This window comes from Panthera tigris, chromosome B4 (assembly GCF_018350195.1).
Source record: "Panthera tigris isolate Pti1 chromosome B4, P.tigris_Pti1_mat1.1, whole genome shotgun sequence".
Classification (NCBI taxonomy): Eukaryota; Metazoa; Chordata; class Mammalia; order Carnivora; family Felidae; genus Panthera; species Panthera tigris.
This window is the reverse complement of record NC_056666.1, coordinates 47,890,029-47,917,551: the sequence shown is the minus strand read 5'-3', so window position 1 is coordinate 47,917,551 and position 27,523 is coordinate 47,890,029. Positions and strand designations below refer to the sequence as shown.

At 39.1% G+C, this 27,523-nt stretch overlaps 1 protein-coding gene across 2 annotated transcripts; it reads left to right on the top strand.

The window, feature by feature from the left end:
* The first annotated feature begins 12,344 nt into the window (after window positions 1–12,344).
* ART4 (ADP-ribosyltransferase 4 (inactive) (Dombrock blood group)) lies at window positions 12,345–26,526 on the top strand. Of its 2 annotated transcripts, none has more exons than XM_007082758.3 (3): window positions 12,345–13,155; window positions 14,939–15,647; window positions 23,445–26,526. In XM_007082758.3, exons 1-3 carry the CDS (start codon window positions 12,970–12,972, stop codon window positions 23,534–23,536), a joined length of 987 nt encoding a protein of 328 aa, XP_007082820.2. In that variant the 5' UTR covers window positions 12,345–12,969; the 3' UTR covers window positions 23,537–26,526. The 2 variants fall into 2 exon arrangements, with proteins under 2 accessions (XP_007082820.2, XP_007082821.2); XM_007082759.3 differs by having other exon boundaries at window positions 13,106–13,188.
* The last annotated feature ends 997 nt before the right edge of the window (window positions 26,527–27,523 follow it).

The window sequence follows — 27,523 nt, the reverse complement described above, 5'->3', positions numbered from 1 at the left end:
TTTCACTCTTATGTGGATCCTGAGAAACTTAACAGAAACCCATGGGGGAGGGGAAGGAAAAAAAAAAAAAAAGAGGTTAGAGTGGGAGAGAGCCAAAGCATAAGAGACTCTTAAAAACTGAGAACAAACTGAGGGTTGATGGGGGGTGGGAGGAAGGGGAGGGTGGGTATTGAAGAGGGAATCTTTTGGGATGAGCACTGGGTGTTGTATGGAAACCAATTTGACAATAAATTTCATATATTGAAGAAAAAAAATTAAACCCCTCAAATAGAGATGTCAGCAATCTCACTAGAGTGCCTGCAGGGCTGCTCATGCCATAATACTGCTCCTTCCTTGTTTCCTCCCATTTCTACCAGCCTCAGTTTCCCACAGAGGGTCCCACTCATTCCATCTCTGAAAAACTCAATCCTGTTCATTTCCAGATTGCCATACACCCAGCCTCATATGCGCATCTCAGAGAGACCCAGGGCCTGGGTGTTGGAAGCAGGTCTTCTCATTTGCAATTCTCCCATACAAGAACTTGCTCTCAGGATTTATCTGGGATTACAGACCTCTCCCTAGAAATGTAATTGGCTTCTACTACCCTCAATCCTAACTATATCTTCAAAATTTTATAGCTTTCATTCTCTAATAAAAATTGCTCATTTGGGGGCTATGCTTCAGTTCTAATCTCCTGAGGCATAGGATTAATTAATTAATCTGACTAGTATAATATATATATATATATATATTATATATATTATGTATATATAACGTATATATATAATATGACAGAAAGAAAAAATGACAGATGATAGATGGCGATGCTAGATAGATAGATAGGACCCTTTTGAAAGATGGAGGTTTTTGCCTGAATTTTCTTCCAAGTGTTAAGCCCCTGTTACCTATGAGCTGACCCTCAAAATTGCATAAATCTAAGTTCCTTGAGAGTCAGGACCTTTCTGGTTGTTTTTGCTGAATCTCCAGGACCTCAGACAGAGCTCAGCAAATATGTTATAAGCAAATGCATGATGGATGGCTACTCCCTTGCCTGATATTCTCACTCTGTTCTTCCCAAGTGTTGGGATGGTCCCAGAGTTATGATGGATCTTCTGCTGCCAGTTATGCACCCAGAGCTACAGACAGACCCAACCATAGTCCTTGGACCTTTGTCTTGCCTGTGAGCCTGGGCCTCAGAGCATCTTGAAGGAATCTTGTCTTGTCTGTCTAACCCCTAGTCCTTTCTACCTTCTCTTCCAGCTTTAAGTTTCCTAGTCTTCCTGTCTCCTTCCATTCATCGCTTCATCCTCGAAGACAATATTGCCCCAGTCAGGGTATGCACATGTACCAGCAAAGAAAAAAGTGGGTAAGATTACAGCAACTTAATAAAATGTCTTCATAATTTTTGAAGTTATCTTTTTTCCTTTCTTCCTTTCGTTCCTTGTCTTTCTGCTTTCCTTCAGCCACTTTTTCTTTCATTTAGTTCTTGATTCCTTCTGCCTTCCTTCCTTGTTTACTTTCTTTGTATTTATTCATTGTTTATTCTCCCATGTTTCTTGAGAGAAATGAACTTGAACAAATGGCTAGAAGATTATTGGAAATGTCAGCTCTTCCATTTCTCATTTCTAATGCAAATGTCAACTTCCTAGGGTGGTGGAAACTGTCCAGTTACTGAAAGTTTGCAAGTGCTCATTCATTCACTCATTCATTCATTCAGCAAACTTATTGAGTGCCAACTGTTGTGTGGGGGCTATCAAGGCAAACACTCCTATATGTCTCCTTACTCTCAATACTCAGCTACAATGCCACTTCACTTCTGACACCAGATGTGTGGGATGGGATTTTCACACATTAAGCAATTCTGCAACAGTGGCTGGGTGTCCTATAATTAATTCAATCCACCTGAGTCTTACAATCTACTCAGAGATAATATCATTCAGTCCTTCTAGACTGCTGCCCCCACTTTAGATGCCAATCACAAGTCCAGTTTATCAACCTGTGCTTCTAACCAAATTGCTATAAATCAGAGATTCTCAAGATCCCCTCCTTGGGTTCAATTACTGTGCTAGAACAGCTCACAGAACTCAGAAAAACATTTCCTTACGTTTGCCAGTTTATTATAAAGGATACAGATAAGCAAGATGAAGAGATACATAAAGCAAGATCCAGAAGGGTCCTAAGTGCAAGAGCTTCTGGCCCATTGGAAGTGGGGTGTGCCACCATCCTGGAATGTGGGTGTGTGCGCCAACCTGGAAGCTCTCCAAATTCCAGCCTGATGGATTTTTGTGGAGGCTTCTTTACATAGGCATGATCGATATATCATTGGCCATTGGTGATTATTCAACTTTCAGCCACCTCCCCTCCCTAGAGATAGTGAGACGGAAAGTTCCAACCCTCTAACATTGGTTTGGTTCCCCTGGCAACCATCTTTAGGGGCTTTTTAAAAATGACATATAAGTAATTTTTATCTAAAAATAACATATTTAAAATTATTGTCTTTAATTTTTATGGCTACTAATAGCTTGAGACTCTAATATAAGTTATGGACTATCTCCTCTGAAAAATGCAAGAACATACATTATTTTACACACTTGCAGTAAGTCTATGTTTAAGATTCCTTGACATATTAATTTCCCCAAATGCCAGTTACATAAAAGAGATACTTGGACCTAGAAGGCTTTTTTTCAACTTTATTGTATTTATTTATTGTATTTTATTTATGTTTTTGAGTATGGTTGACACACAATGTTATATTAGTTTCAAATGTACAAGTTAATGATCTGACAAGTTATTACATTATATTATGTTCACCACTAGTATAGCTACTATCTGTGCTATTACACTGCTTTTACAATATCATTAACTGTATTCCTTATGCCCTGCTTTTTATTCTTGTGACTTACTCATTCCATAACCAGAGACCTGTATCTTCCTCTCTCCTTCACCCATTTTGCCCACCTGCCCTTCACGCATTTTGCCCCTCTCTTCTGGCAACCATCAGTTTGTTCTCTGTATTTATAGTTCTGATTTTGCTTTCACTTATTTTTTAAGACTCCATTTATGAGTGGAGTCATATAATATTTGTCTTTCTCAGTCTGACTCATTTCACTTAGCACAATGCCTTCTAGTTCATCCCTGTTGTCTCAAATGGCACAATTCTCATCCTTTTTATGGCTGTGTAATATTCCATTATGTATGTAAAACATTTCCTGTATCCATTCATCTATTGATGGACACTTAGGTTGCTTCCGTGTCTTGGCTATTATAAACAATGCTGCAATAAACAGAGGGGTGCATGTATTTTTTCAAGTTAGTGTTTTCATTTTTCCTGGGTAAATACCCAGTAGTGGAATTATTGGATCATATAGAATTTCTATTTTTAATTTTTTGAGGAACCTCCATACTATTTTCCACAGTGGCGGTAAAAATTTACGTTCTGACCAATAGTGCACAAGGGTTCTTTCTTCTCCACATGCTTGCCAACATTTGTTTCTTGTCTTCTTGATTTTAGCTATTCTGACAGGTGTGAGGTGATATCTCATTGTGGTTCTGATTTGCATTTCCCTGATGATCACTGATGCCAAGCATTTTTTCATGTATCTCGGACATCTGGATGTATCCTTTGGAAAAATGTCTATTCAGGTCCTCTGGCCATTTTTATTTGGATTATTTGGGGTTTTTTTGTTTTTGTTTTTGTTTTTTGTTTTTTGGTGTTGAGCTATGTAATTCTTTATGTATTTTTGATATCAACCCCTTATCAGATATATCATTTTCAAATATATTCTCCCATTTAGTAGGCTATCCTTTTGTTTTGTTTTGCTGTGCAAAAGCTTTTTATTTTGATGTAGTCCCAATAGTTTATTTTATTGTTTCCCTTCTCTTAGGAGATATAGCTAGAAAAATGTTGTGACGGCTGATGTCAGAGAAATTGCTGTCTCTGTTTTCTTCGAGGAATTTTATGGTTTCAGGTATCATAGTTGGGTCTTCAATCCACTTTGAGTTTATTTTTGTGCATAATATTAGAAAGTAGTTTAGTTTTATTCTTTCAAATGTAGCTGTCAGGTTTTCCCAGTACCATTTATTGAAAAAATTGTCTTTTCCCCACTGTATATTCTTGCCTCTTTTGTCATAGGCTAATTGGCCATATAAGGTGGGTTTATTTCTGGGGTGTCTATTCTGTTCTATTGATCCATGTGTCTTTTTTCCCCAGTACCCGTTGTTTTGACTACTGCAGCTTTGTAGTATATCTTGAAATCCATAATTGTGATACCTCCAGCTTTGTTCTCCTTTCTCCAGATTGCTTTGGCTGTTTGGGGTCTTCTGTGATTCCATAAAAATTTTAGTATTATTTGTTCTAGTTTTGTGGAAAATGCTGTTGATATTCTGATAGGGATTGCACTGAATCTGTAGATTGCTTTAAGTAATATGGACATTTTGACAACATTAATTTTTCCAATTCATGAGCATGGGATACCATTCCACTTGCTTGTATCATCTTTAATTTCTTTCATCAATGTTTTATGGTTTTCAGTGTGCAGCCTCCTTTAAACTATGACTTTTTACAGAAAGAATAAAGAAAATAATAATAATAATTAATAATAATAGAAAAAAGAAAAGAAAAAATTATAGAAAAGAAAAAAGCAGAAAGAAAATAACAAAACCAACAAATAAAAATAAAAATAAAAACAAAACAAGACAAATTTTTAAAATAAAAAATATATATGTTGAATTAAAAAATATTTTAAAAATTTTAAAAATCCACAAAATCACGACGTGTTTTCTATACCCCAACACCAAACATTGACTGGTGTGGGCTTATGGACCCTGGTCTCACTGAAGTCACAAGTTCTCTGTGAGCTGGACTCTGCTCTAGTCTGGCCTTTTTAGGTAGATGGGGAGAGAACTTTCCCACAGTTTCTCAGACCTTTTAAACCTCGTCTTTTTTTTTTTTTTTTCTGTGCCTCAGTGTGATGTGGGGGTGGGTAATGTGGGCTTTAGGTTCCTGCACTTGTTGAGGTTACAAGTTCCCTGTGATGAATGGATCCACCAGTTATGGTTTCTAGACCTGCTCATTGGGGCATCAGGACCCTCCAAGGATGCATTCTGAACCTGCCCTTTATGGCAACGAAAACTTTACCTTATGGTATTCTGACCTTCCTACGGTCTGTGCTTTTAAAGTGGAGGGGGAGAGAATGTTCCTGCAGTCCTGTGTCCCAGCATGGCTAGGGCTGGTGAGGGTTTGTCGACCCTGGACTTGCTGAGGTCATTAGCTTTCTGTGCCAATCCAACTCACCAGTTATGGCATCTGGACGCACCAATTATGCCATCCCAACCCATACCTTATGATGTCCAGACCCTGATCCAGTGTGGGATTTTAAGGTGGCATGGGGAGAGCATTCCCACATCTCCGTGGCCCTTTTTTTTTTAAAAGTACACTTCACGCCCAGCATGGAGTCTAATGTGGGGCTTGAACTCATGACCCTGAGCTGAGATCAAGAGTAGACTGTTTAACTGACTGAGCCACCCCGGTGCCCCTTCCTGGGACTTTTTAAAACTCAGCTCCTTTTTCTGTGCCCCAGCATGACTAGCGCTAATGTGGGCTTGTGACTCCTGGGCTCACTTAAGTCCCAGTCTCACTGAGACAACCGCACCCGTCTGTTTCGGTGTCCAGACCCTGCCCCGGTCTAAGTGGGTGAAAAGGTAAACCATGTCCCTCTGACCTGGAAAGGTTTCCCAAAGCTCCTCCACCACTTGCCAGGGTTCTAGCATTGTCTCTTTTATATGCTAGTTGCCCTTTTAAACCATGGCTTTTGTCCTGTGCTCAAGGACCCAGGGATCTATTCCCAGAACCTCAGTACTATCCCTCCCCACTATGTTTGCAGCCTCAATGGCGGGGGTTCCATTTGTTACTGTGTCTCTGTCTCTCTTGCAGTTCTAATGCCATTCTCTCTATCTTTGGTTGCTCGGTAGGTGTTTAGTCAGCCCTCAGTTCTTCAGGAGGAATTGTTCTATTAATAAGTTTAATTTGGTGTGTTCCCTGAAGGAGGTGAGTTCAGAGTCTTCCTAAAGTGGCCATCTTGAACTAGAACCTCCTTAGGGCCTTTAAAACACCACTTCATTAACATAACCTCAGTGGAATTGTTTGGAATAACAAAGACACCAATTTCACCCTTTTGGCTCTGGAGCTATTTGAGGAACTGGAAAAGATGTCCCTATAGCTCTTAGTGCTTAAGAAATTACAAAGGTTCTAGGAGGTGTGTACCACAAACCTTGGACAAGAGCAAATATTTATTTACTATAAATCTCAATATTACAAGAACACACACAACAGAAGTTATTCTGTAAGAATGTTGAGGGGGAAATTCACCGTGGGTAGAAGACGATTCCCAACACTAAGGTCCTATACTTAAAAAAAAAGTGGAAATATGAAAGGTTAGATAATATGTTTCATAATGAAGCTATTGATCTAACAACTATTATTACAAATATATTGAAATAATGGAGGCAAGTGCCTCCTGGGATAGCACATCTCTTCTGTGATTTCCCTGCCAAAACTCTATGACCTGAAACTAATCATCAGGAAATAATAGAGAAGCCCCAAATGAGAGACATCTACAGAATAACTGGCCCATAATTTTCAAAAACGTCAAGGTCAAAAAGCAATATAAATACTGAGGAAAATGTTTCAGTTTCAAGATACTAAAGAAACTTGACAACTAAATGCAAAGGGTGATCCTGGAAAATAGCCAGAAAGGAAATTATAGGAAGAGTTGATGAAATCATTTCTGGACTATGTGTAAGATAATAGTATTGTATAAATGTTAAATTTCTTGATATTGGTTGATAAGGGAGCATAAGCCAAGCTGACAGGCCGCAAATGCTCCCCCATCCCCCAGGTGCCATACTTGTGATATTCCTTGGGCACTCCTGGCTGCCCAAGAACGAAGGAAAGGAGAAAAACAAAGGGATAACTAATAGAGATCATAGTCCTGCAGGATTTGAGTCTCCATCTATTGACAAATATCTTAGTAAATCACAAGAAAAAGGCAATCTTATCAATAGCCTAATCTCCAGAAACCAATAGACTCCGTTTCCTGGAGCCCCAACATCACCCCTCCATAGCGATGTGAGAAACAAAGGCAGAAGGCAATGGCAAATAGAACACAATTTCCTTATAACCTGCAGCCCTTTGACAAATACTGGAGGCTGGCAGAGCAAAGTTTCTCCAGAAACTCCTTATTATCTTAATGTCAATGCTTTGCTAGAGGGAAAAACAACCTTAGCTTGACAATAGCTAGGCCTCCAGTATCCTGTAAGTCTTAGCATATGAAAATCTCACAGGAAACTTCCCCTCAACTTTACTTCCCCCGACCCCATAGTGTATAACCAGTCTCTCCTGTGGTCCAGAGTAGCTCTTCTTGGCCACAGGTCCTGTCCCCGTGCTTCAATAAATCACCTTTTTGCAACAAAGACGTCTTTAAGAATTCTTTCTTTGTCGTTGGCTCTGGACCCCACGAACCCCACTATCACCCCCAAAAAACCTCATCATTGGTAATTGTACTGTGGTTATGTAAAAAAAAAATCTTTGTCTTTAGAAAATAAATTCTGAGGTATTTAAGTGTGAAGTACATTAAATTAATTAAACAAGGAAGTCATTTGACTGAGAAGGTTCTAGTACCTTAATAGCCTATGTAAGCAAACCAAAACCTAAGCATGTAAAGACCTCAAGGTTAAGAAATCAGAACCTAAAGACAACCAGTCACAAACAGCCAACTAAGCTTTCCCAAATGAGGCAAATGCTTACGCTACAGCCAATCAAATAATGTCCTTGCTTTGTTTCCACCTTTCTCCATAAAAATCTTGCCTCTGGACCCTATTGGTGGAGCTCTCCTAATCACTTCTGGTCTGGTGCTGCCTGATTTGAATCTATTTTTGCACAAATAAGTTCTTAACATTTTTAATATGCTTCAGTTTATCTTTTCACAGGGGATGATGTCTATGATTAATTCTCAGGTGGTTTAAAAAAAAAGTAAGAGAATGATAGATCAAGTGGGGGAAAATCTAGAAATGTAAACATGTGTGCTATCTATTATGGATAGGGTATGGAGGAATTCCTTGGACATATGCATGTTCCTTGTACAGACTTGAAATGTTTCTGTGAGTTAAAATTTTTATCTAAATAAAAGTTATAAAAATAAAATGATTAAGGAAGTTTTGCTCACTTCTGTAAGGGTATTGAGGGTAAAAGAGAACTAACAAGATGTTAAAACCATCCCAAATTACCAAATTTGGGGGTCTCTATCAAACTACCTTCCTGTGGATAACAAAGGATTTCTGGCAGATAACAAGGATTTCTGGCCTTAAATTGACACAGTTCCAAATGAGTTTAATAAGATCCAAACAGGAAGTACTCAGGGCCATTACAAAACCTTTAGGTTGGTGGCAAAGGACACAGTTCCCCCGGGACAAGACCCTCTAGGACTACTTCAACCTATGCTCCAAAAGTAGCTTTAGTAGCTTTACAAAACTGGTCTAGAATGTTTAGAATTTATTCTAGAAAACCTTTTCTTTCTTTCTTTCTTTCTTTCTTTTTTTTTTTTTTGAAAACCTTTTCTTAAACAGCTGTTTATTTGGAAAAAAAATAATAAAAATTAACTTTTACTTTGTTGGACACCCTGTGAGTTGTTGGTCTTCACAAATCTGAGTAGAGCGTAAGCTGAGCCCACATGCCTTGAGAAGCTGGTGTCAGTGGCACTAGGAAACAGGAAACTGAGGAGCAGAGAGGTAAAATACTGTGCCCATGGTCAGACATTAAGGTCATAATAGAACTAGGAATTGAATCAAAGTGCCTCTCTATTCACTAATCAATCTGTTCCTGAGGCAGTATGGTTCATGGATCCATTCCATGATATTTTATAGACTATCTCAATTTCACTGCCATCACAGCCCTATAAGAGTGATACCACCTCCAGTTTTACACGCGAAGAAAATGAGACTAAGAACCAACATAACTTGTTCAAATTCACAAAAACAAGGAAGACATAAAGGCAAAATACCAACACAGTTCTGTGCAACTTCAAAGCCCACATCCCTTTTACCCATCAAGACAGCAGAAATAGATTGCATTTTAAGGAACTGGGTATCAAGAAAATGATAATGGAGTGAACTCCCAGCTCTAAATGAACTAATATTAAATTATCACATGGGAACTTTCATAAAATAGCCCCCAAGGCAAAAGATGATTTTTTAATGAGTCTACATATTGTCAGAAAGGGGCGCCTGGGTGGCTCAGTCGGTTAAGCATCTGACTCCTGGTTTCGGCTCAGGTCATGATCTCTGGGTACAATAAGGGAAAGGTAGGATAAAATAGGCAGGGAGGGAAAGGTTAGAACCTGAGGTCCCAGGGTGAAAAACAACACATATTTTGGAACAATGCTGGGAGCATCTGACCACAGAAAGCTCCCTCAGGCCTAAGGTTCCTCTTAAGAATGTTAACAGACACCACCTCCTCCCCCTCAGGTTCTCCTCAGGAGTTTGACAGTCAAAATACCTAACTAAAAGAAGTAAACATAAAACTTATGTTATACAAGGGATAGTATGACCATAGTCGGACTCCTAACACAATGGAATCGAGCCAACCAGGAATGGACAACCCAGCACCTAGAGTTATCAAGCCAATAAGGATGAAAACTGAGAAGAAACAAGGGGGGAAAGTACGGGGGGACTGCCCGGAACCTTCTAAAGCAAAGAGCCTTGCCTATAGTCGGGGGCGTTCACTTTCACATGCTCCTTCTCTGCAAAGAGAGCTTTCATACTGTTCTTACTTTCTAATCTTATACTGTAATAAACTTTTGCCTGCTGCACATTTTCACTTCTCACATTTTTACATTCAACTTCTTTTTTTCAAGCCGGGGAGACAACAAACCCCGGGGTATTGAGGTAAAGAATCCTGCAACAATGGTCCATGAGATCAAGCCCCTCATTGGACTCTGAACTGACAGCACAGAGCCTGCTTGGGATTCTCTCTCCCTCTTTCTCTGTCCCTCCCTCGCTCATTCTCTCTCTCTCTCAAAATAAATATTTTTTAAAAAACATTATCAGAAAATATTGTTTTCATTTTAATACAAAAACGTACACACACACATCAGACCCCTTGTCTTTCCCTATTCCATTTTATTGTCAGAGTTCTTTCTTCCTTTCCTCCATCCCTCCCTCCCTCTCTCTTTAATCAGCTCAAGGACAATAGTCTCAACTTCTCACTACTGTTCTTAGACCCACTCTCTGTTCTGTCTCTGTCTCTCCTTCCCTCCCTTTTTTCCCTTTCTTTCTTCCAGCTCCTTTAAATTCTGGACAAAGGAACTGTATAAAAAGGTTACAAGGTTTCCTACTTCCCCCTAGTGGTATTATTCTGGAAGTGGAAGTCACACTTAAGGAAAATTAGCAAATGTTTACAGACAATAGAAATAAAATGACAGACTCCTTTAGAGTTTTTGGAGACAGGGAGCTAATGGGAGGAGAGGAATGAACCTGTGATCACTGACAGTCTCTTTAACCTCACACAGCCTCAGGAAATGCACCTGTGACGTGGAAGTTAATCTCCTCACAGTGGTCTTGTAGGTTGAGATACTAAAAAAAGGGTCTTGAAACACAGTACACTCCCAATAAAAGGTAACTGTTATTTACTTTTGACAACCCTATAAGGTTAGGAAACTGAAGCTCAGCACAACTTGCTGTTTCTTCTTCTTCTTCTTTTTTTTTTTTTTTTTGTTTATTTATTTGGGGGGTGGGGAGCAGGGGCAGAGAGAGATGAAGAAAGAGAATCCCAAACAGGCTCTACGGTGTCAGCACAGAGCTTGTCAGTGCAGAGCCCAATGCAGTGCTTGATCTCATGAACCTGGAAATGATGACCTGAGCCAGAATCAAGATCCTGACGCTTAACCCACTAAGCCAGCCTGCTTATTCTTCTTGATCCAGCCAGCAAGCTGTAGAATTAAGCCCATAGTTCAAGTTTTCAGACTCCAGGGCTCTTCACCACACCTCAGTCTCCCAAATTGATGGTTGATAATGAGGAATCTTAAGAATTTAAAAGTCTTAAAGGGATATTTATTTTATCGTGTTTTCCTTTAAGTCCAAAAAATATCCATTTCAACGATCTGTGGTCACATCTCCAGATTTGCATCTTAAAGTTGCAAGAAGAGAAACACACAAAGATTTATGTCCCAAACAGGCTCACAAATCATTGCTTACAATAGCACAAAGTTGAACGCAAGCTAAATATAAGATATTTATTCAATAAACCTTGGCACAAATAAAGATAATTGTATTTATTTATTTATTTATTTATTTATTTAATTGATTGATTTCTCAGGGCCAGAAGATGTTGTAAGAATTAAAAACAGGTCAAAGCGTTGGATAAGGGAGGTACTATTATGTTCTATTCATTGATCAATCTGTTTCTGAGATGGATGCATGGATCCATTCCATATTTCATTGCATTGTAGCACCTATGGTGGAATACTGTGCAGCTATAAAAAAAAAAAAAGTCATGTTTTCAATAGTTATTAAACTATAGGGAGATGTGCTTACATTAAAAATGTTAAGGGAAAAAACAGTATGAAAATTGCATACTATATTAATTTAGTCCTAAATGTGTGTGTGTGTGTGTGTGTGTGTGTGTGTGTTGTGTAATACCAAAATCTAAATCTAAATAGTACCCTTGTCCAGGTGATAGGTTATGGGTAATTTTGTATCCCCTTTTATACTTGTGTGAATACTCTGAACTTCTGTCATGAGACAGAACTGCTGTGATCATCAGAAAATTTAGATTACAAACTATTTTAGGATGCTGAAAAGAATACCATAATTTCACGGGTTTTTTAGTGTTTATTTATTTTTGAGAGAGAGAGAGACAGAGCGTGCGTGGGAGAAGGGCAGAGAGAAAGGGAGACACAGAATCCAAAGCAGGTTCCAGGCTCTGAGCTGTCAGCACAGAGCCCAATGCGGGGCTCAAACTCATGAACTGTGAGATCATAACCTGATCCAAAGTCAGACACTTAACAGACTGGGCCACACAGTCACCCCCCAAAATACCAGAATTTCTAAGAACAAGATTTAGTCTCTTTTCACAGTTAAATAGTGAAATGGGAAGTGTTAATGGGAAAGATTTGCAAGAAAAACAATTATCCCAATGATTGGGAACAGATGAAAGATGTTCAAACTAGAAAGGGAAGTGCCTGAGAGAGAGTGTCTAACAGAACACTTGTGCTGCATTAACTTAGCACACTGGACCCTGCTTTTGATTGATGTCAGCTGTTCAGAGGCTGTCTTCTGACAGTAGTCAGTAGGATTCACTATAGACTGAAATAGTGTGGATAGAGGATCTGATGCCTTCAGAAGAGAAAACAGAAGAGCTGTGACCCCCACAGGAATAGTTTCTGGATTAGAGAGTTTCAAGGCTATCGTGGGAAAGCAGCAATGAGAGCCTTCTTTTTGACAGTAACCCTAAAAGGTGTGCTGCTTCTTATCAGCCCCTTCTGGGCAGGGGCGGCCTATCAGCGGCACCAAATGTACCTGACATAGACCCACCTTGAGGTGGCATCTTTCCAGCAACCTGTGGGAGCCAATCATATCACTCGCGATGAAACCCTGCAGCTCAAGATAATGTCGCTTGGCCCCAGACACTGTACAGCTTGTGCCTTTTCCTGTCTTCCTGAGAAAGTTAAGGTTGAGCTGCTGAGCCTGACCTTTAACAGGCCTTTGGAATTCCCCCCACACAGACTAGATAAGGGATTTTTTTTTTTAATGGGAAACTTAACAAATTCACTTTAGAATCCCTTTTTTGGTGCACAGATCTGGCTTTTTCACAGAAATATCAGCTCTGCAAGTAAGTTGGAGTTGATCTCTTCCCTCAGAAAACTGCTGCCTGGTAGTCATCAACAAGATGTGAACAAGGAAGTTTCCCAAAGGAGAACACTGAACACTCGTTTCAGGATGAAGCCGCAACAGCAAAGAAGTACTTTTAACACAAACAAATACCATCCATTGACCAACAGATGCAGGAGGACTCTTTTCCCAACTACTCCTACAGCCCCTGTGCTGAGAATCTGGCTCCTTCCAAAGCAGCTTCCTCTCCTGATGCTGTTCTCTGCCTTGCAGACACCCTCCTGGAGTTCTGAGGTAGGGCACAATTGAAGAGGAGATTTCTTTATGGTGAGTGCTCCGGTGGGGCACTTTCCTGGTGACAACCTTTAAATGACCTTTAGTCACTTGGTTCTAATTTCTTTCAGACATTTTAACAAATAATGCTTAGTGAAGGGGGTTGAAAACAATGATCAACAATTGTGGAATTCTTTAGAGTTTATAAATTTGGCATTATGGAAGCTAGGGGCATAGTGTTATTTTCTTGATTCTCCATAAAACTTAAGTGAAACACTGCTTCTGTAGGACAAGTGGTGCAAAATAGCCTATTTGACTTTAGACTGTGTCATATGGATCAAGTCACAAGAAGTATTATAAAGTTCTGCATAAGGAAAAATAACCTACTGTTAAGAGATAACAAAGTACATATTTGAGATCGAGTAATATAGTAAAGTTTTTAGAGCTTACAAGATTGAACAGAACATGATATTATTGATTTTGGCTTCTTTTGGCGTAAATAGATTCTGTAGAACTATTTGTAAATCTTCCGTAAAGAGCTATTGGTTAAAATCATTAAGCAGTCTTAAAAGTCTGTTCCATTTTACATACAACTAAACATCTTTTCATCATAAATAACAGTAAAAACACCAAATGGTATGTTTTTGAGTGTTAGCTGCAACATTTTTGACATTGACTGGATGGAATCCTATCTCCTAATATAATGAGTACTGTCTATTAGAAAAGCACAGTTTCTTTGCCAAGAAGAAAACATCTTGGAATTTGGATAATTGAAAATAGGGCTCTAAAAAATATGCACTGATGATGCTTAATGAATTTGTATTCAAATCTCTAACCTCAGTTTAATATGGACTAGATATTAATAAGTAACATTCTATTGACTACCAATGAGAAAATGTCTTTTTCCCACTCCTGTCTCCTAAGAGGAGGAACTATCTTCGGCACACTCCTGACCACTGTACTACTCCTCTGGAGCTGGGCAAATTTACTTGATTGGTAACATTAGGATTAATAACTGGGTATTCTGAGTTTGAGTCTGCTCTTCTTCCTGGGAGTTAGCCTGATGGCAAAGGGCATGAGCTCCGTGTACCTCCATGACCAGAATCTTACTTTGGGCAGGACCACAGTCCAACACTGTCTACAGCTAAGTAGGCAAGTCTGCCTCATTCTGAGGTTTACTCTTAGCAAATCTACTTTCCATCAGACCTAAAGATGTGTGCCCCAACAGTTCAGTAGTAAAGATGTTATTTTAACCTTCATATATGCTTTCCCACCCCCCTCAATTTTTTCAATTGGTCAGAAAAGAGGGCTGTTATATACTGGGCCCCCCTTGGGAGAACCCAACATTACTCATCACTGAAGGTTTTTCTTAAATAAAGTTCAAAGACTTAATATAGGTTTTAAGTATTCACCTACAGAGATATTTCTTAACACCCATGAGAGAATGTGGAGGGAATCGACAGGGGAAACAGAAGGTACACATAAACTTTAAGATTACAATTTTTTTCTTCAAAGTACTCCCTGTGCAAAAATACTGTTTTTGGTTACACGAGAAGGGTCACTTCCTCCCTGAGGAGATGAGGGTTTTTTGAGCTTTTAGTAATATTTATCAACCCAAATTCAATCTCTAACACAGGTCACTGATGCAGGGCGTACTGGGGCAGTGTGTAATGAATATGAGTGAAACTTACTTCAGCAAATAAGTCTTGAAGCAAAGACTTGGCTTTATGCAGTATAGCAAGTCAGCCACCACACCTACCATCTGATATGAATGGTTAAAATCAATATTTTTCTTTTCTTATAGGTTGCCATTAACATCAACTTTGACTTGGCACCAAATTCCTTTGATGATCAGTACCAAGGATGCAGCCAGCAGGTCATGGAGAAGCTAAGTCAAGGGGATTATTTCACAAAAGAAATAGAAACACGTAGAAATTACTACAGGGTCTGGAGTAATGCCTATTTAACCTGGTTCAACCAAGCAAAAGATCTCCCCAAGAACATTAATATTACGCATGCTGTGGCCATCTCAGTTTATACATCAAACAATAGCATTCGCACAGACTTCATCAGAGCCATGGCCAGTGCTACTAGGACTCCACGGCAGTATAAACATTCATTCCATTTCAAATACCTACACTACTACCTGACCTCAGCAATCCAGCTGCTAAGGAAAGAGATAGTCGGGAAGAATAACTCATTGTGTTATGAGGTGCATCATGAGATGAAGGGTATCAATCTGGAAGCCTACAGAGGTGCCACCATCCGATTTGGCCAATTCCTCTCCACCTCCCTCCAAAAAGAAGACACACAGCAGTCTGAAAACCAAACTCTATTTACCATATTCACCTGTCTGGGTGCACCTGTAGAAGAAGTCTCTGTCAAGAAGGAGGTCCTGGTCCCTCCCTATGAGTTGTTCAAAGTTGTAAATATGAGCTACAACCCAAGAGGAAATTGGTTGCAATTGCAGTCAGCTGGGAACCAGAGCACATATAACTGTCAGCTACTAAAAGGTATTATATTATTGATCTAAATTGAATCCACTCTAATCAGGATCACAGACCACTGTTCTTTTACAAAAGTTATTTTTCTGGGTAAGCTTGTTGAGGGAAAGGCCAAAACCATGGAAAGTGGCCTTCAGGGATGGTGGAACTGACAGATTAGAGATAACCTGCCTTCTTTCTTGGTTTCCCTTCTCTTCTTTCTGCTAAACTACCTCTAGAAAAAAAAAATGTATTTCTGCAGTGCATTCTAGACACAGAGAGTAAACCTCTACTGAAAAAAATAGCACATAAAATATAGTATTTTTACCTTCTCCCTCTAACTCATTTTTTTTTTGTCATGGCCATTACAGGAATAAGGAGTTTTGAAAGTAAAGCAGGAAGCATGATTTATTCATTCACTCTTATCTATTAACTATCTTCTATGTTCCAGGAACTGGGATGGGAGACCCCAGGCAATATGAAATGAATCAAGCAAGATCATTATCCTAGGGAGATTTTTAGTCTAATGAGAAATGGAAATATGAACAACTGTCCACACTCAAAAGCACTAAGCAACACACCAGATGTTTAAGCAACGGCTGTGGCTTCCCTATGCAGGAAGCTATTCATTGTCTCTGGAGAAAGTAAGAAAGGCTTCAGAATAGACGACCACATGGGACTTGAAGTAGGAATGGGGGTTTTCAGTGAAAGAAGAGAGGAAAAGCCATTGCAAGCAGAAAACAGCATATGCTGAATCACAGATTTCAAATAGCTGGTGTCTTTAGGGAATCTCCACGATTCTGGATGGTTGGAATATAGGAGGTGTAGGACATAGGAAGAGTAGAAAGGGAATACGGGATTGATTGGAGTGGGAAGATTCAGATGAGCTAGACCATTAAAACTCTTGTATTCTATGCTGAGGACTTTTCAAACTTCATGCTATAGATAATGGGAAGTCATTGGAAGTTTTTAAGGAATGGAACATCGATTAGAGCAGTATTTGAGCAAGAGCTCTGATGATACCATGAAAAAAAATGAACTGAAGCAGAAGGAATTGGAGACATCATGAAACAAAAATATATGTTAAGGCCTTTTTTAGAAAAATACATGGTTGACTCCTTTCCATCCCTGTATGTTGCCAGCCACAGTCACTACACAAAAGGGTACTTCTGTAGCAAGTGCTGTGCCCTGTTTGATTCAGAAGGGAGACCGTCCTTATCCACCTGTGCACTCATTCCCACTCACACAACTGCAGTGTCTACCTTTGAAATATCCCTGAATCTTTCTCTACTCCATCACTATTGGTACTGTTAGTAATTCAGGCTGTCAGCGTTTCTCAAAATTTTGGGGCTACAGTGTTACAAAGATCTTGAAACTATCATCCACGCTGAAGTCTTGGGCCTGCTCACTCTGGTGCTATCTGCAAACACAGACCAGGGGAGAGGTGACCTATCAATACTTTAATCTCCTCCTGCCTCTCCTTGGAAGTGTGGTAGGCAGTACTATGCGTGAAATGAGTATCTGTTCCACAGAACCAAGAGATTAGTGTTTGCAGAGGAGAATATGAAACACTAGAGTATGAAGAAAACAGTGAGATTTTGATAATAAATGAGAACATTCATAGCCAGTTTCCAGGATTCTTTGGAACTATACTTGACTATGACACAGTTGCTTCATCCTCATCATGATGAAGTTGAGACAGAAAAATTTTTCTACAAGGTTGATGAGCACAATAAAATATATTAAGTAAAAAGTTGTAGGGCATTGACACAACCAATATCCACCTATCTCTACTTATTACCAAAAAAATGTATTAATTTCATGATGTTTGTAGCTTTCAGGAAACTGAGAAAAAGGAGAATGTAATAGAAACAATTACCCATACTCTCTTCTCTCTAAGTCTCAAAGAAAAGGTGTTTCAAGACCCTCCACACCAAATTAATGACCCTTGCTTTCCTGTCAGGAAACAACTCAAGCACAACTTTGAGTTAAGGCTTAGCTGGAGTAACCATGCATATCACTAGATTCTGGAAGCTTGGTTGGTCTTGACTGGATCTTTGGAATCACAAATCATACTTAAGGGAATCAATAATCTTGTACTGTTCTGTAAGCTTTTTGTGAGCCAGGATATGACTACATAGTATTTAAGAGCTTGGCATGGAATCCAGGCACTTGGACCCCAGATCCACTCTGTCTAAATTCCTGTCCAACTGGTACTATGTTTTAGCTGTGTTCTCAATCCAGTTGCTTAAACTCCCTATGTTTCTTCAGCTATGTAAGGAGCATCATAACAGAGCCCCACAGGGCTCTTGGGAAAATAAAATAAAACACTAAAGAATTTCTACATTCCCTAGCATATAGTATATGGTAAATAAGCCTTAACCAATATTAATTTTAGTCTCCTGGAACATAGAGGTACTTAATCTGTATTTGTTGAATAAGTAAGTGAATAAATGAAGCATTCTCTTTCAATGCCTCTACATGACCTGGGCCTTGGGTCAGATGACCAGATAACGCAATTGACTAAAAACAGTTTCAATACTTACTAGAATGAGAAAATATTCTACAAAGCTCAACCCCTAATCAAAAACTAAGGAGCTGTAGCCATAATATAAATGATCTGGAATGTGGGCACTTGCAATGTGAGTTATTATATCTAAATCTTTCCCAGAAATTCCCCAACTGTGCAGTCTTGGGAAGAAATTGTAAATGGTGGAATGAAACTACCACTGGTCATAGAAGGTGATGTTTTGGTCAGAGGCATTACATGGTAGGCCAAGAGCTGGAGTTGGAGTGTCTTCCCAGCCAGCACAACTACAAAACTGGGAGATTGAAAGAGGGAGAGGAACAAGCCCAAGCTGCTGTGATGCCATTCTTCCTTTGACTCCTTTGGCTCTGGCTGAAAGTTGCAGAGAAGGCTCCTCCATCCTCTGGTTCTGCCTTCCCTAAACCCCTTAGGGAAGCCAACTGAGGGAAGCCTCAAGGCTGCCATTGGCTGGTGGTTAGCATAGACACTTTAGTTGAGGACAAAAAGACTAATCTTAAGACAAACACAACCAATATCCACCTATCTCTACTCACTACAAAAAAAGTTTGATTAATTTCACGATGCTTGCAGCCATTCACTGCAGTGGTATTTGTTTTCTCAATGAGTAAGCTATTTCTGAAACTTTCCTGAAGTCATTTCTGTTAACTAACAAGTAACACTCCACTTATCCCAACATCTTGGAGCAGTATTGGATTGATCCATACATGAACAATGGAAGGAGGAAGGTGGCGGTGTGTTTTTCTTTTCTGGGAGTCCTTCACTGGAAGGGAGTAAGATCAGTGGACTCTCTCCAGACCTGTTTTTCTAGGTAACTGATATTGTTCACCATCAACCTCAGTCTAGGGATGCACAGATGGTATTCTATTGATATCTAATTCCTCATGAAACCGGAGTCCTCTCAACTGTTTCTTATCCCTTCAATTTTTTTCCTGAGCAGAAGCCACAAACTATCTTATGTCTCAACAATTCCCTCTCAGCCAGTGACTTGTTTCCTCTCCTGTTCCCTCTTAATCTGACAGACAACATATTTGAAAGACAACACGAAGACCTTTAAAATTGGTCAGCCAGGGGGCGCCTGGGTGGCTAGGTCGGTTAAGCGTCCGACTTCAGCTCAGGTCACGATCTCGCGGTCCGTGGGTTCGAGCCCCCCGTCGGGCTCTGGGCTGATGGCTCAGAGCCTGGAGCCTGCTTCCGATTCTGTGTCTCCCTCTCTCTCTGCCCTTCCCCCGTTCATGCTCTGTCTCTCTCTGTCCCAAAAATAAATAAACGTAAAAAAAAAAAAAATTTAAAATTGGTCAGCCAGGACACCATAATTCTCCCAATGAAAAGACAGTAGATTAGAGAGCATAGCTTCTTCAGTCCTTCAATTTATTTCAAAATTGGTTCTGTTAACTTGTAACTACAATTCCCAAGTTCAAAGAGCACCCAGGAATCTGTCGCCTTCAGAGAGTCAACAGGTCAAATTGGTAGCATAATATATTTAAGCGAGTCAATTTGAAAAAGACAAATCATTTAAGACATTCTAAACTAACAGCTCTCCCTTCTAATTCTTCTCTCACCCCTCATATGACCTATACTGGTTACCATAGGAACAGATGTTTTCATGCTCACTGAAACATTCGAAATATGTTATGTCAGTTATTTGTCCTTAAATGTTGCTTTGTTCAAGAAAATAATCCGTGCCAAAAATCTGTACACACACAAATACATGCTCTGTTCTATATCATTGGATTCACAAGGAAGGATTTATTTGTTAAAATGTTTCACATAATCAACATTCTTAAGCATGTTTCTAGAAAAAAATACAGTCAATTGTTTGTAGCAAGCCTGGTTTTACATGTTAACTTTGCCAGTTACTAGCAGTAAGGACATGGACAAATGGCTTAGTTCTTCCGTGCTTCCATTTCTTTATATGTAACACAGGGGAAAATTTTAATAAAAACCTACCTTATAAGATTCTAGTGAGTATAAAATGACTTATGCATGTAAAAGCTCTTAGCACAATACCTGATGCTAGTAAGTACTCCAAACTTTCAGCTACTATTACTGTTACATACTATTTATTTTATTAACTTCCTGTTTCCTGTGTTCTTTGACTCTGGGCTTTATCTCAAACAAGTTTTCCCAATTTGTGATATCACATTACTCTCGAAGGATAGTGTCTATCTCACCCGAATGCATGAAAGAATGAGTAACTGAATGAACCTGGGATGGTGGAAACCACCACAGCATGGTGGAAAGAGAAGACTTTGGAGCCAGGATGGGCTGGACATATGTTAATAGCTTCGTGGCCTTGTGCAAATGACAGCCTATCAGCCTGTTTCTTTATTCATAAAATGGGGCAAGAGGGAACATTGTGGTAGTACTTGGTATCCACTCTCTCAAACACAATTGAAAAACTCTGCAAAGTACTTTGCACATGGAAGTGGAATAATAGTTTAATGGCACAAATGTGTGCTTCAGTGACATTGAGAGTTAAAAATAAAACAAAAGAAGAGGCGGAAGAAACAATGCTTACCATTGTTTGAGTGCCAACTTTTTCCTAGCTAACTCTAAAATAATGACACTCATTAATCTCTGCATTTTGACAGAAACGAGCTATAGATAGCATTCGGCTCCAAATACCAGATTACCTAGATATGCTGTATGTCAGTTTTAGCTTTTTCTGTTTTTTTCAAGGGATTGACTCTTTCTGAACAATCTGGTATAATTCGCAGATTCAGAATTCATTAAATAAAAGGTATAATAATCATATGTTGTCCCCAGGCTGTATACCCTAAGGTATAGATGACCAAATTGAGGTTATAAGTCACTAGTAAAATGATATTTATGTAGCAATTTCATTTACAAAAGGTTTTCACACACATTATCTGTTTAATTCTTACCACCACCCTGTACATTGGGTTACTGACCCCACTGTACTGATGTGAATACTGAGGTTTAGAGAGGTTAAATGGCTTATGTGAGATCATTCAGCTTACAAATGACAAAAGTACAACTTTTTCCCATGCCTTATGACAAAAAGCCCATGACAGTTTTCTCTATAGAGTATTTTCAGGAGATTTATTTGCTGTTCAAAAATATTACTAAGAACCTACCATTAGTCTTAATGCTCTGTGACTGTGACTAGATTATAACTCACTTTGCATACACATAAATTACAAACACACACACACACACACACACACACACACACACAAAACAATCAGTTACCATTTTGCATGCCGTTTAACTAGAGTGTTTTTTATTCTAATCCATTTTATGACATTATTAAAGCGTGATGGTCATGACAAGGCATTAATGCATCACAAACTCCAATTTGAAAAATACTCTACTAGGGACAGAGGGAACACAAAGTATTAAATAGATAGTCTAGAAGAAAAGTAAAAACAAATACAAAAGTCAATTTAATGTGAGTTATCCTTAAATGAAAGATTTTGTAGATTGCATTGAATTTAATTCACAGATGTTTTTCATTTATTCTCCTAAATAAAGATATTGTCTGTGCAAAAAAATAATAAAGTGTGAGGTAGAAATTTAATGACTGTAAGAAAGGTAGAGAAAAAAGGAACAAAAGAGGAAAGAAAAGTTACTTTAGCTGAGAAAATAAAATTAAAGTAAGCTTTTTTAATATCCTGGTTATTATGAAAGGGGCTTAATAGGTGGTTTGAAGGATGAGTATGATTCAAAATAGTAATATCTGTATGTCTGTCACTTCTTTGAGCCTCATTGTAATAGCCGTGAAACAAAGTGGAATGACAGTGATCCGAGTATTTCCAAAAACCTCGAGGTGCTCTCATTTTACAGATGAGAAAACTGGGGCCCAGTGAAAGTGACTACCATGGTAAAGGTAGGCTAGGGGCAAAGCTTCAAGACCAAAGCTAATTCCTTCCAATAACCATAGTTTAAACCAGCTATATTGGTTTGCTGTCAATCAATATTTTCTGATAATTCTTCAGTAGAATCTCATCCCGTTAAAAAGTGAGGAAAGGCAGGGTCAGAGGTCCTTGGGACCTCAGCCTGAATGAAGAGAAAACAAAACAAGAAGTGAATAATGAATAACCTGCGACAGTGGTATTAATGGTTCCAAGGTCCCTGTGAGAGTTCAGATTAATATAGTTTTACACAAAGTTTGGCAAAAGCTTAGAAATCTGTACCCACTATTAACTCTCCGTGTCTACTCTTATTGGTGAAAATTGGGGTTTTAAATATCGTTTGCATATATAGAATTCCAAGAAATTTCAGGAAACTCAAAGGATTTTACACATTATTATGTGAAAGTAGTGGAAAAATATTTCTCCATCATCGGGTCATCCTATCAAATGAGATGTTTAAATAGGCAATCACAGAGCTGAAAGTCTTCCTACCCTAAACATCTTTTCTACTCTAAATAATCAGTGAAGGCTGGTTAAAAAGGTGATTCCACTCTTTATCTAGAGCCTTTTTTAAAGGTTTCCATCTTCCAACTCATTCTATATCTTCATCCCATTAAATTCCCAATTAGTAGTGATACCTGACATAGTTTCTTGTATTCCAGTCTTGCTTCCATGAGCCACATCTAACTGCCTGCTAACCTTCCCCATACTTCCTGTGAAGAGCATGCATGTGTAGGCAGTACACACACACACACACACACACACACACACACACACACACCACACACCAAGCAAGATTGTGTCAATACCCTTGGCCCACTTTGTAATTAAAAAATGGACATGCAAAGTCTGGAGAAACAATATAGTGGTTAAAAAGATGTGTGATGCTTGGTAAATGTCTCCACATTTTGTGTCACCATTTTACCAACTGAAAAATGGGGATAATGGAGAGTAAACACTGCGTAGATTTCCTGTGAGGATTACATGAGTTCATCTATAGCAAGTGCTTAAAATAGATCATAGCACAGAATGAGTTGTTTAATCAATGTTAGCTTTCATAATGATGACGAAGCTGATGGTAATTAGATGGGGGTAAGGGTGATGGGGAGAGTGCTGCTGATGATAATAAGGGTGGCAAATCAGGAGATCTCAAATACCTACTAGCTGGGTAACCTGCAGTAAATATCTGAACTTCTTGGTGCCTGTTTCATCATCTGCAAAATAAACAAGCTGAGTTCTGTTAGAAAATATCTAAAAGAATATTTTTTTAAGTAGCCAACTTAAAATACTTTTATTAGGAATTTTCTAACTTAAAAAAAAAGTGAATCAAAGGAGAAATGAGGTCATTTAAAAAAAAATTCTCTGCCACCTAAAACATCTCTAACTTTGTGTTTGTTTTTACAGCTTCCAGCAAAAAGTACAACCCAGCTCCCATGGTTATTGCTTCTCTCTCCTTCTTGACCAGTGTCGTCATCTCTTCTAAAAGTAGAGTATAAAGGAACCTTGTGGTTTTGCTTTCTCTGTGCCCTTTTGCTTGACGCCAGCCAGGGCACCCTGAATACCCTTGGGGAATCACTCTGCCCAGTCACCAACTGACACAGAGCTGGCCCAGCCCGCTGCCTGTGAGTGGACCTGTAACTCCGTATATTTCTTCTCCATGGACACAGAGATTCATACTGAAATAGAAAAGGACCCAGCCAGAGCCAGTGAGATACAATCATGGTAATTTTTTGGCATCAGGATTGGCAGTGGGGTGGGAGCCTTTTTTTTTTTTTTTTTTTGAGTGAAGATTAATGAAAGCAGAGTGAGTAGGAGCCTGGAGCTACTAAGCAGCTATTTTGCCACCAGCAGGGAAGACTCTATCTCCTTGAGAATGGAGCGAACACAATGAAGGAAGAATTGAGGAATGAAAAGAAACGATTTTGATGAGAGTAAATGAGCCCTTAGATCCAATTGTGCCTGCAAGTGGACTCCTGGGCTTTTTTTATTACAGAAATCAATAAATAGTATATTTGCATAAATAATTTGAATTGAATATACTACCTTAAGCAATTAAAGGAATCATGAATACAAGGATTCTCCATTATTTTTTTTTTAGCAATCCTAAATAGGAACAAACCAGAGAAGCTTGAGTTCGAAAGCAGAGACCAAATTCTTCATCAGATGGAAAAGCTTTGAAGTCCAGAGACTTAACTAAAGTGTGAAAATTTTATCAGCATTCAGGACCAAACCAATATAGTCTTAGATAGGAGGAAATATGAAAACTTGAGAAATAAAAGGAAAGTTAATACAAGATGTTAGTGAAATCTCATTCATTCACTGCCAGTAGTGGGGTGCTGCACGTGTTTCTAAAACATTAACAGAAGTGAGAATTTAAATTCATATATTAATTCAGAAAGAACTTTATGGCAAATTGGATTTTAAGTCAGCATCAAAAATTTAAGTACATTTATTAGGGATGTATGTAGATGTGTGTGGAGATAAAGGAGAAGATGTAGGAGAAAAAAAGTCTGATAACCAAGCACATATCAAAGATACATTGAGTCGCCACTATGTGACAATAATTAAGTGAAAGGGAGTATAAATCATCGAACTTCACAGCTGGGAATGTTCTCCAACTCACCTCAGTAGTATACAATACGAGTGGGGCAATGGGGTTGTTTTAGCGGATTTCCAAAGACCTTAGTATTGGGCTAAATGGAGTGAAAGTGAGGGCTAGCTCTACACCTTTGAATTTTGAAAGTCCATGCTACTTAGCCCCTCTGAGATTTGAGTAAGAAACAATGAAAGTAAAATCAGCTTAACTGACCCCAGGAGAACTTTCTAAAAGGACCGTGCCATGAGAGAAGAGACTCAGTGAAGAATTAGCCTAAAATCAGCTGGTAGAGAATTCAGGCATCTAATACTTTACACGGAGTTTTGAGAATAGGGCCAAGCGCATCTCTGTCACCTAGCTTACATTGGTCTCTATACCTAATAAAGCAAGGATAAAATTTCCATAAACACAATATTCCTGATTTATTGCCCAGGGACCTCGGCAGTTTAGTGGCTACTGAGTAGAGTCCCGCAGGCCTGACTCTGGGAAGAAGCTTTGCTGTGAGCCTCAGTGAAGCAATAGAAAAGCCTTCCAACATCTTGCATATATAATTTTTTTTTCTGTGCCACATAAATGCACTTATTGAACCATACTATGTACAAAACACTTTGGGGATTAAAAGTTGAATGTCGTAGGCCAGATCTTCCATGAGTTTACAATCTCTTGGGAGAAATTAAAAAAAGAACATAAACGAGTCCCAGAGGAAATAGCAAAAGAAAGGGGGAAATCAAGCCTTCTGTTCATGATAGTTCAAAAGAGAGACTCCTTCAAACTGAAGCAAGAAGAGATGCCAGGAAGGCTTCAGGGAGGAGGCAGGATTTGAACGAGGCCTTGGAACACTGGGAGTGGAGCAATGGGTTAGAGGAAGAAGATAGTAAGTGTAGGTATGTGTCAAGTGCTTAGTGTCATCGTGCATACAAATAAGCACTTGAAGTTTAGAGAAAAATGAGATCCTTCTGACCTATGGTTGGATACAGCTTTCTATCAGAGATGAGGCTTGAGAAAGGGGTTCAGATGGGTAGAAAGGAGACACCTGAGCAGGAGAGAGTCGGAGGATATAGGAATGATCAGTGTACGTAAGGGTCAGGAAGTAGGTCTGGCAGAGTGAAGCTGTAATGTGGACCAGAGAGGAAAGAGTCACCCAGTCAAGCTAAAAAGGCAGTCTAACGCACTGGATCTCCATGAGAAATCAGTTTTCTGAGTAAGACATTCTAAATAGGTGACTCTTAATACATGCCTCCAGCACCTGCAGCATCAGTGTCCCTTAAGAATTTGTTAGAAATGTGAGCTCTAGGGCCTGATCCCAATCCATGGAATCAGAAACTTAGAACCTATGTTTAAGAAGCCCTCCAGGCTTGTGACTTATGGGATTATGATCCTGCCGCTGCTTTATAGAACAAATCTCCAGAGATAGAAGTTATTCCCCTGAATTATGTAGATTTGTAGGTTAAGGATGAATGTCCATAGTTTACGTTCCCTTGATCTCTCTCTATGGTCCACAGTTTTTGTGCAAGAAAACCGTGAGGTGGACCGTTGATTTAAATCAATTTAAAGTCTAAGTTCATGAAATTTTAGGACATCACTTTCAAAAATTTCACTGTAATTTCTGCTCTTTTTTTTCTTCCGGGATACCTTTGAAGATAAAATGGACGCTTGACTGTGCACAAATTCACATGAATTGTTAAAAGAGCTGGTGTTATAAAGTTGCATAGTATTTACCTCCTATAGTAATTTTTATTAAAATAAAACATGCTTCTCTCCTTTTTGTGTACACAAAAAGTTATCTGGCCTCATCTATTATTTTATTTTTATCTTTATAATTTAGTGTTCTAATATGCCTATCTGATTGTCGTGAATTTCTCTGTTCGCTATTACTTTGAAAAATAATAAAGCCAGTGAAAGAAAATTTCTGTAGAGTTTGATTTGCCTGGGGAGCCAGGATTCTTGGCCTGAGTTGTGTCATGATCAGAATCAAATTGACTTATGCTCTATGAACCAGATCTTGATTTGGTAAAATTCAACAAACATTCATTGAATTAGATGCTTTCAGAGATGCCAACACATACCAAACATTGGCAAGTGAGAAAACATGAAGAAAAAAAAGCATTACAAGTATTACAGGACTCTCTTCCTACTTTCCTTCCTTGTTTTCCTTCCTTCCTCTTTCCTTCCTTCTTTTCTTTATTTTCTCGTAGTAAATGCCCATGTGTTTCATTTTGTTTTGCTTTATGGCAGTTCACATTTTTGTCCCCACTTATGCTTCATTCAGTTAGTTCACACTGGGCTCATGGCCCCTGAGGACTGAGACTAGATAAGAGGTAGAAACGAGTGAGTCTTCCCCGTGCTGCTTTTCAAAACCTGGAGGAACTGATAGAAAATGAGAGGAACCCAAAACAAAGAATTTGAGAGAAACATTAAACAAGAGTAATAGGTTTGAAAGGAGTGAGGCTTCCCCACCGACACACACACAGTATCTCCACAGGCTGGGAAGCAGCCACCACCAAGAAGTCATCAATGTGGGAAGATTAGCAGTCCTGGGTGGTGGGGGAATATCTGTGAGAGGCACTGTCAGTGATGGCCAGCCTCACAGGAGCCACCAGCATCTGAAAACCACTCTTACTGATGCACTGCCCATCTCTGAGGTCAAGGGATGACACCAGCTGTCGTTCCCATTGACATGTGGTGAGGACTTCCCTAGAACTGCTACCAGTCATTCTTCCAGTCATTTCACAGAAAGACTCTGCCCAAGACTTTTCTTGGCCCTTGTCCCATTCATTTCCATGTGACCCCCCCTGCTGTTGTAATATCCTGGGACACAATCTTAAGACCAAGAGAAAGCAGGTGAAAACCTGAATACACACAGTTTCAGAAAAAGTAACAAAGTGAG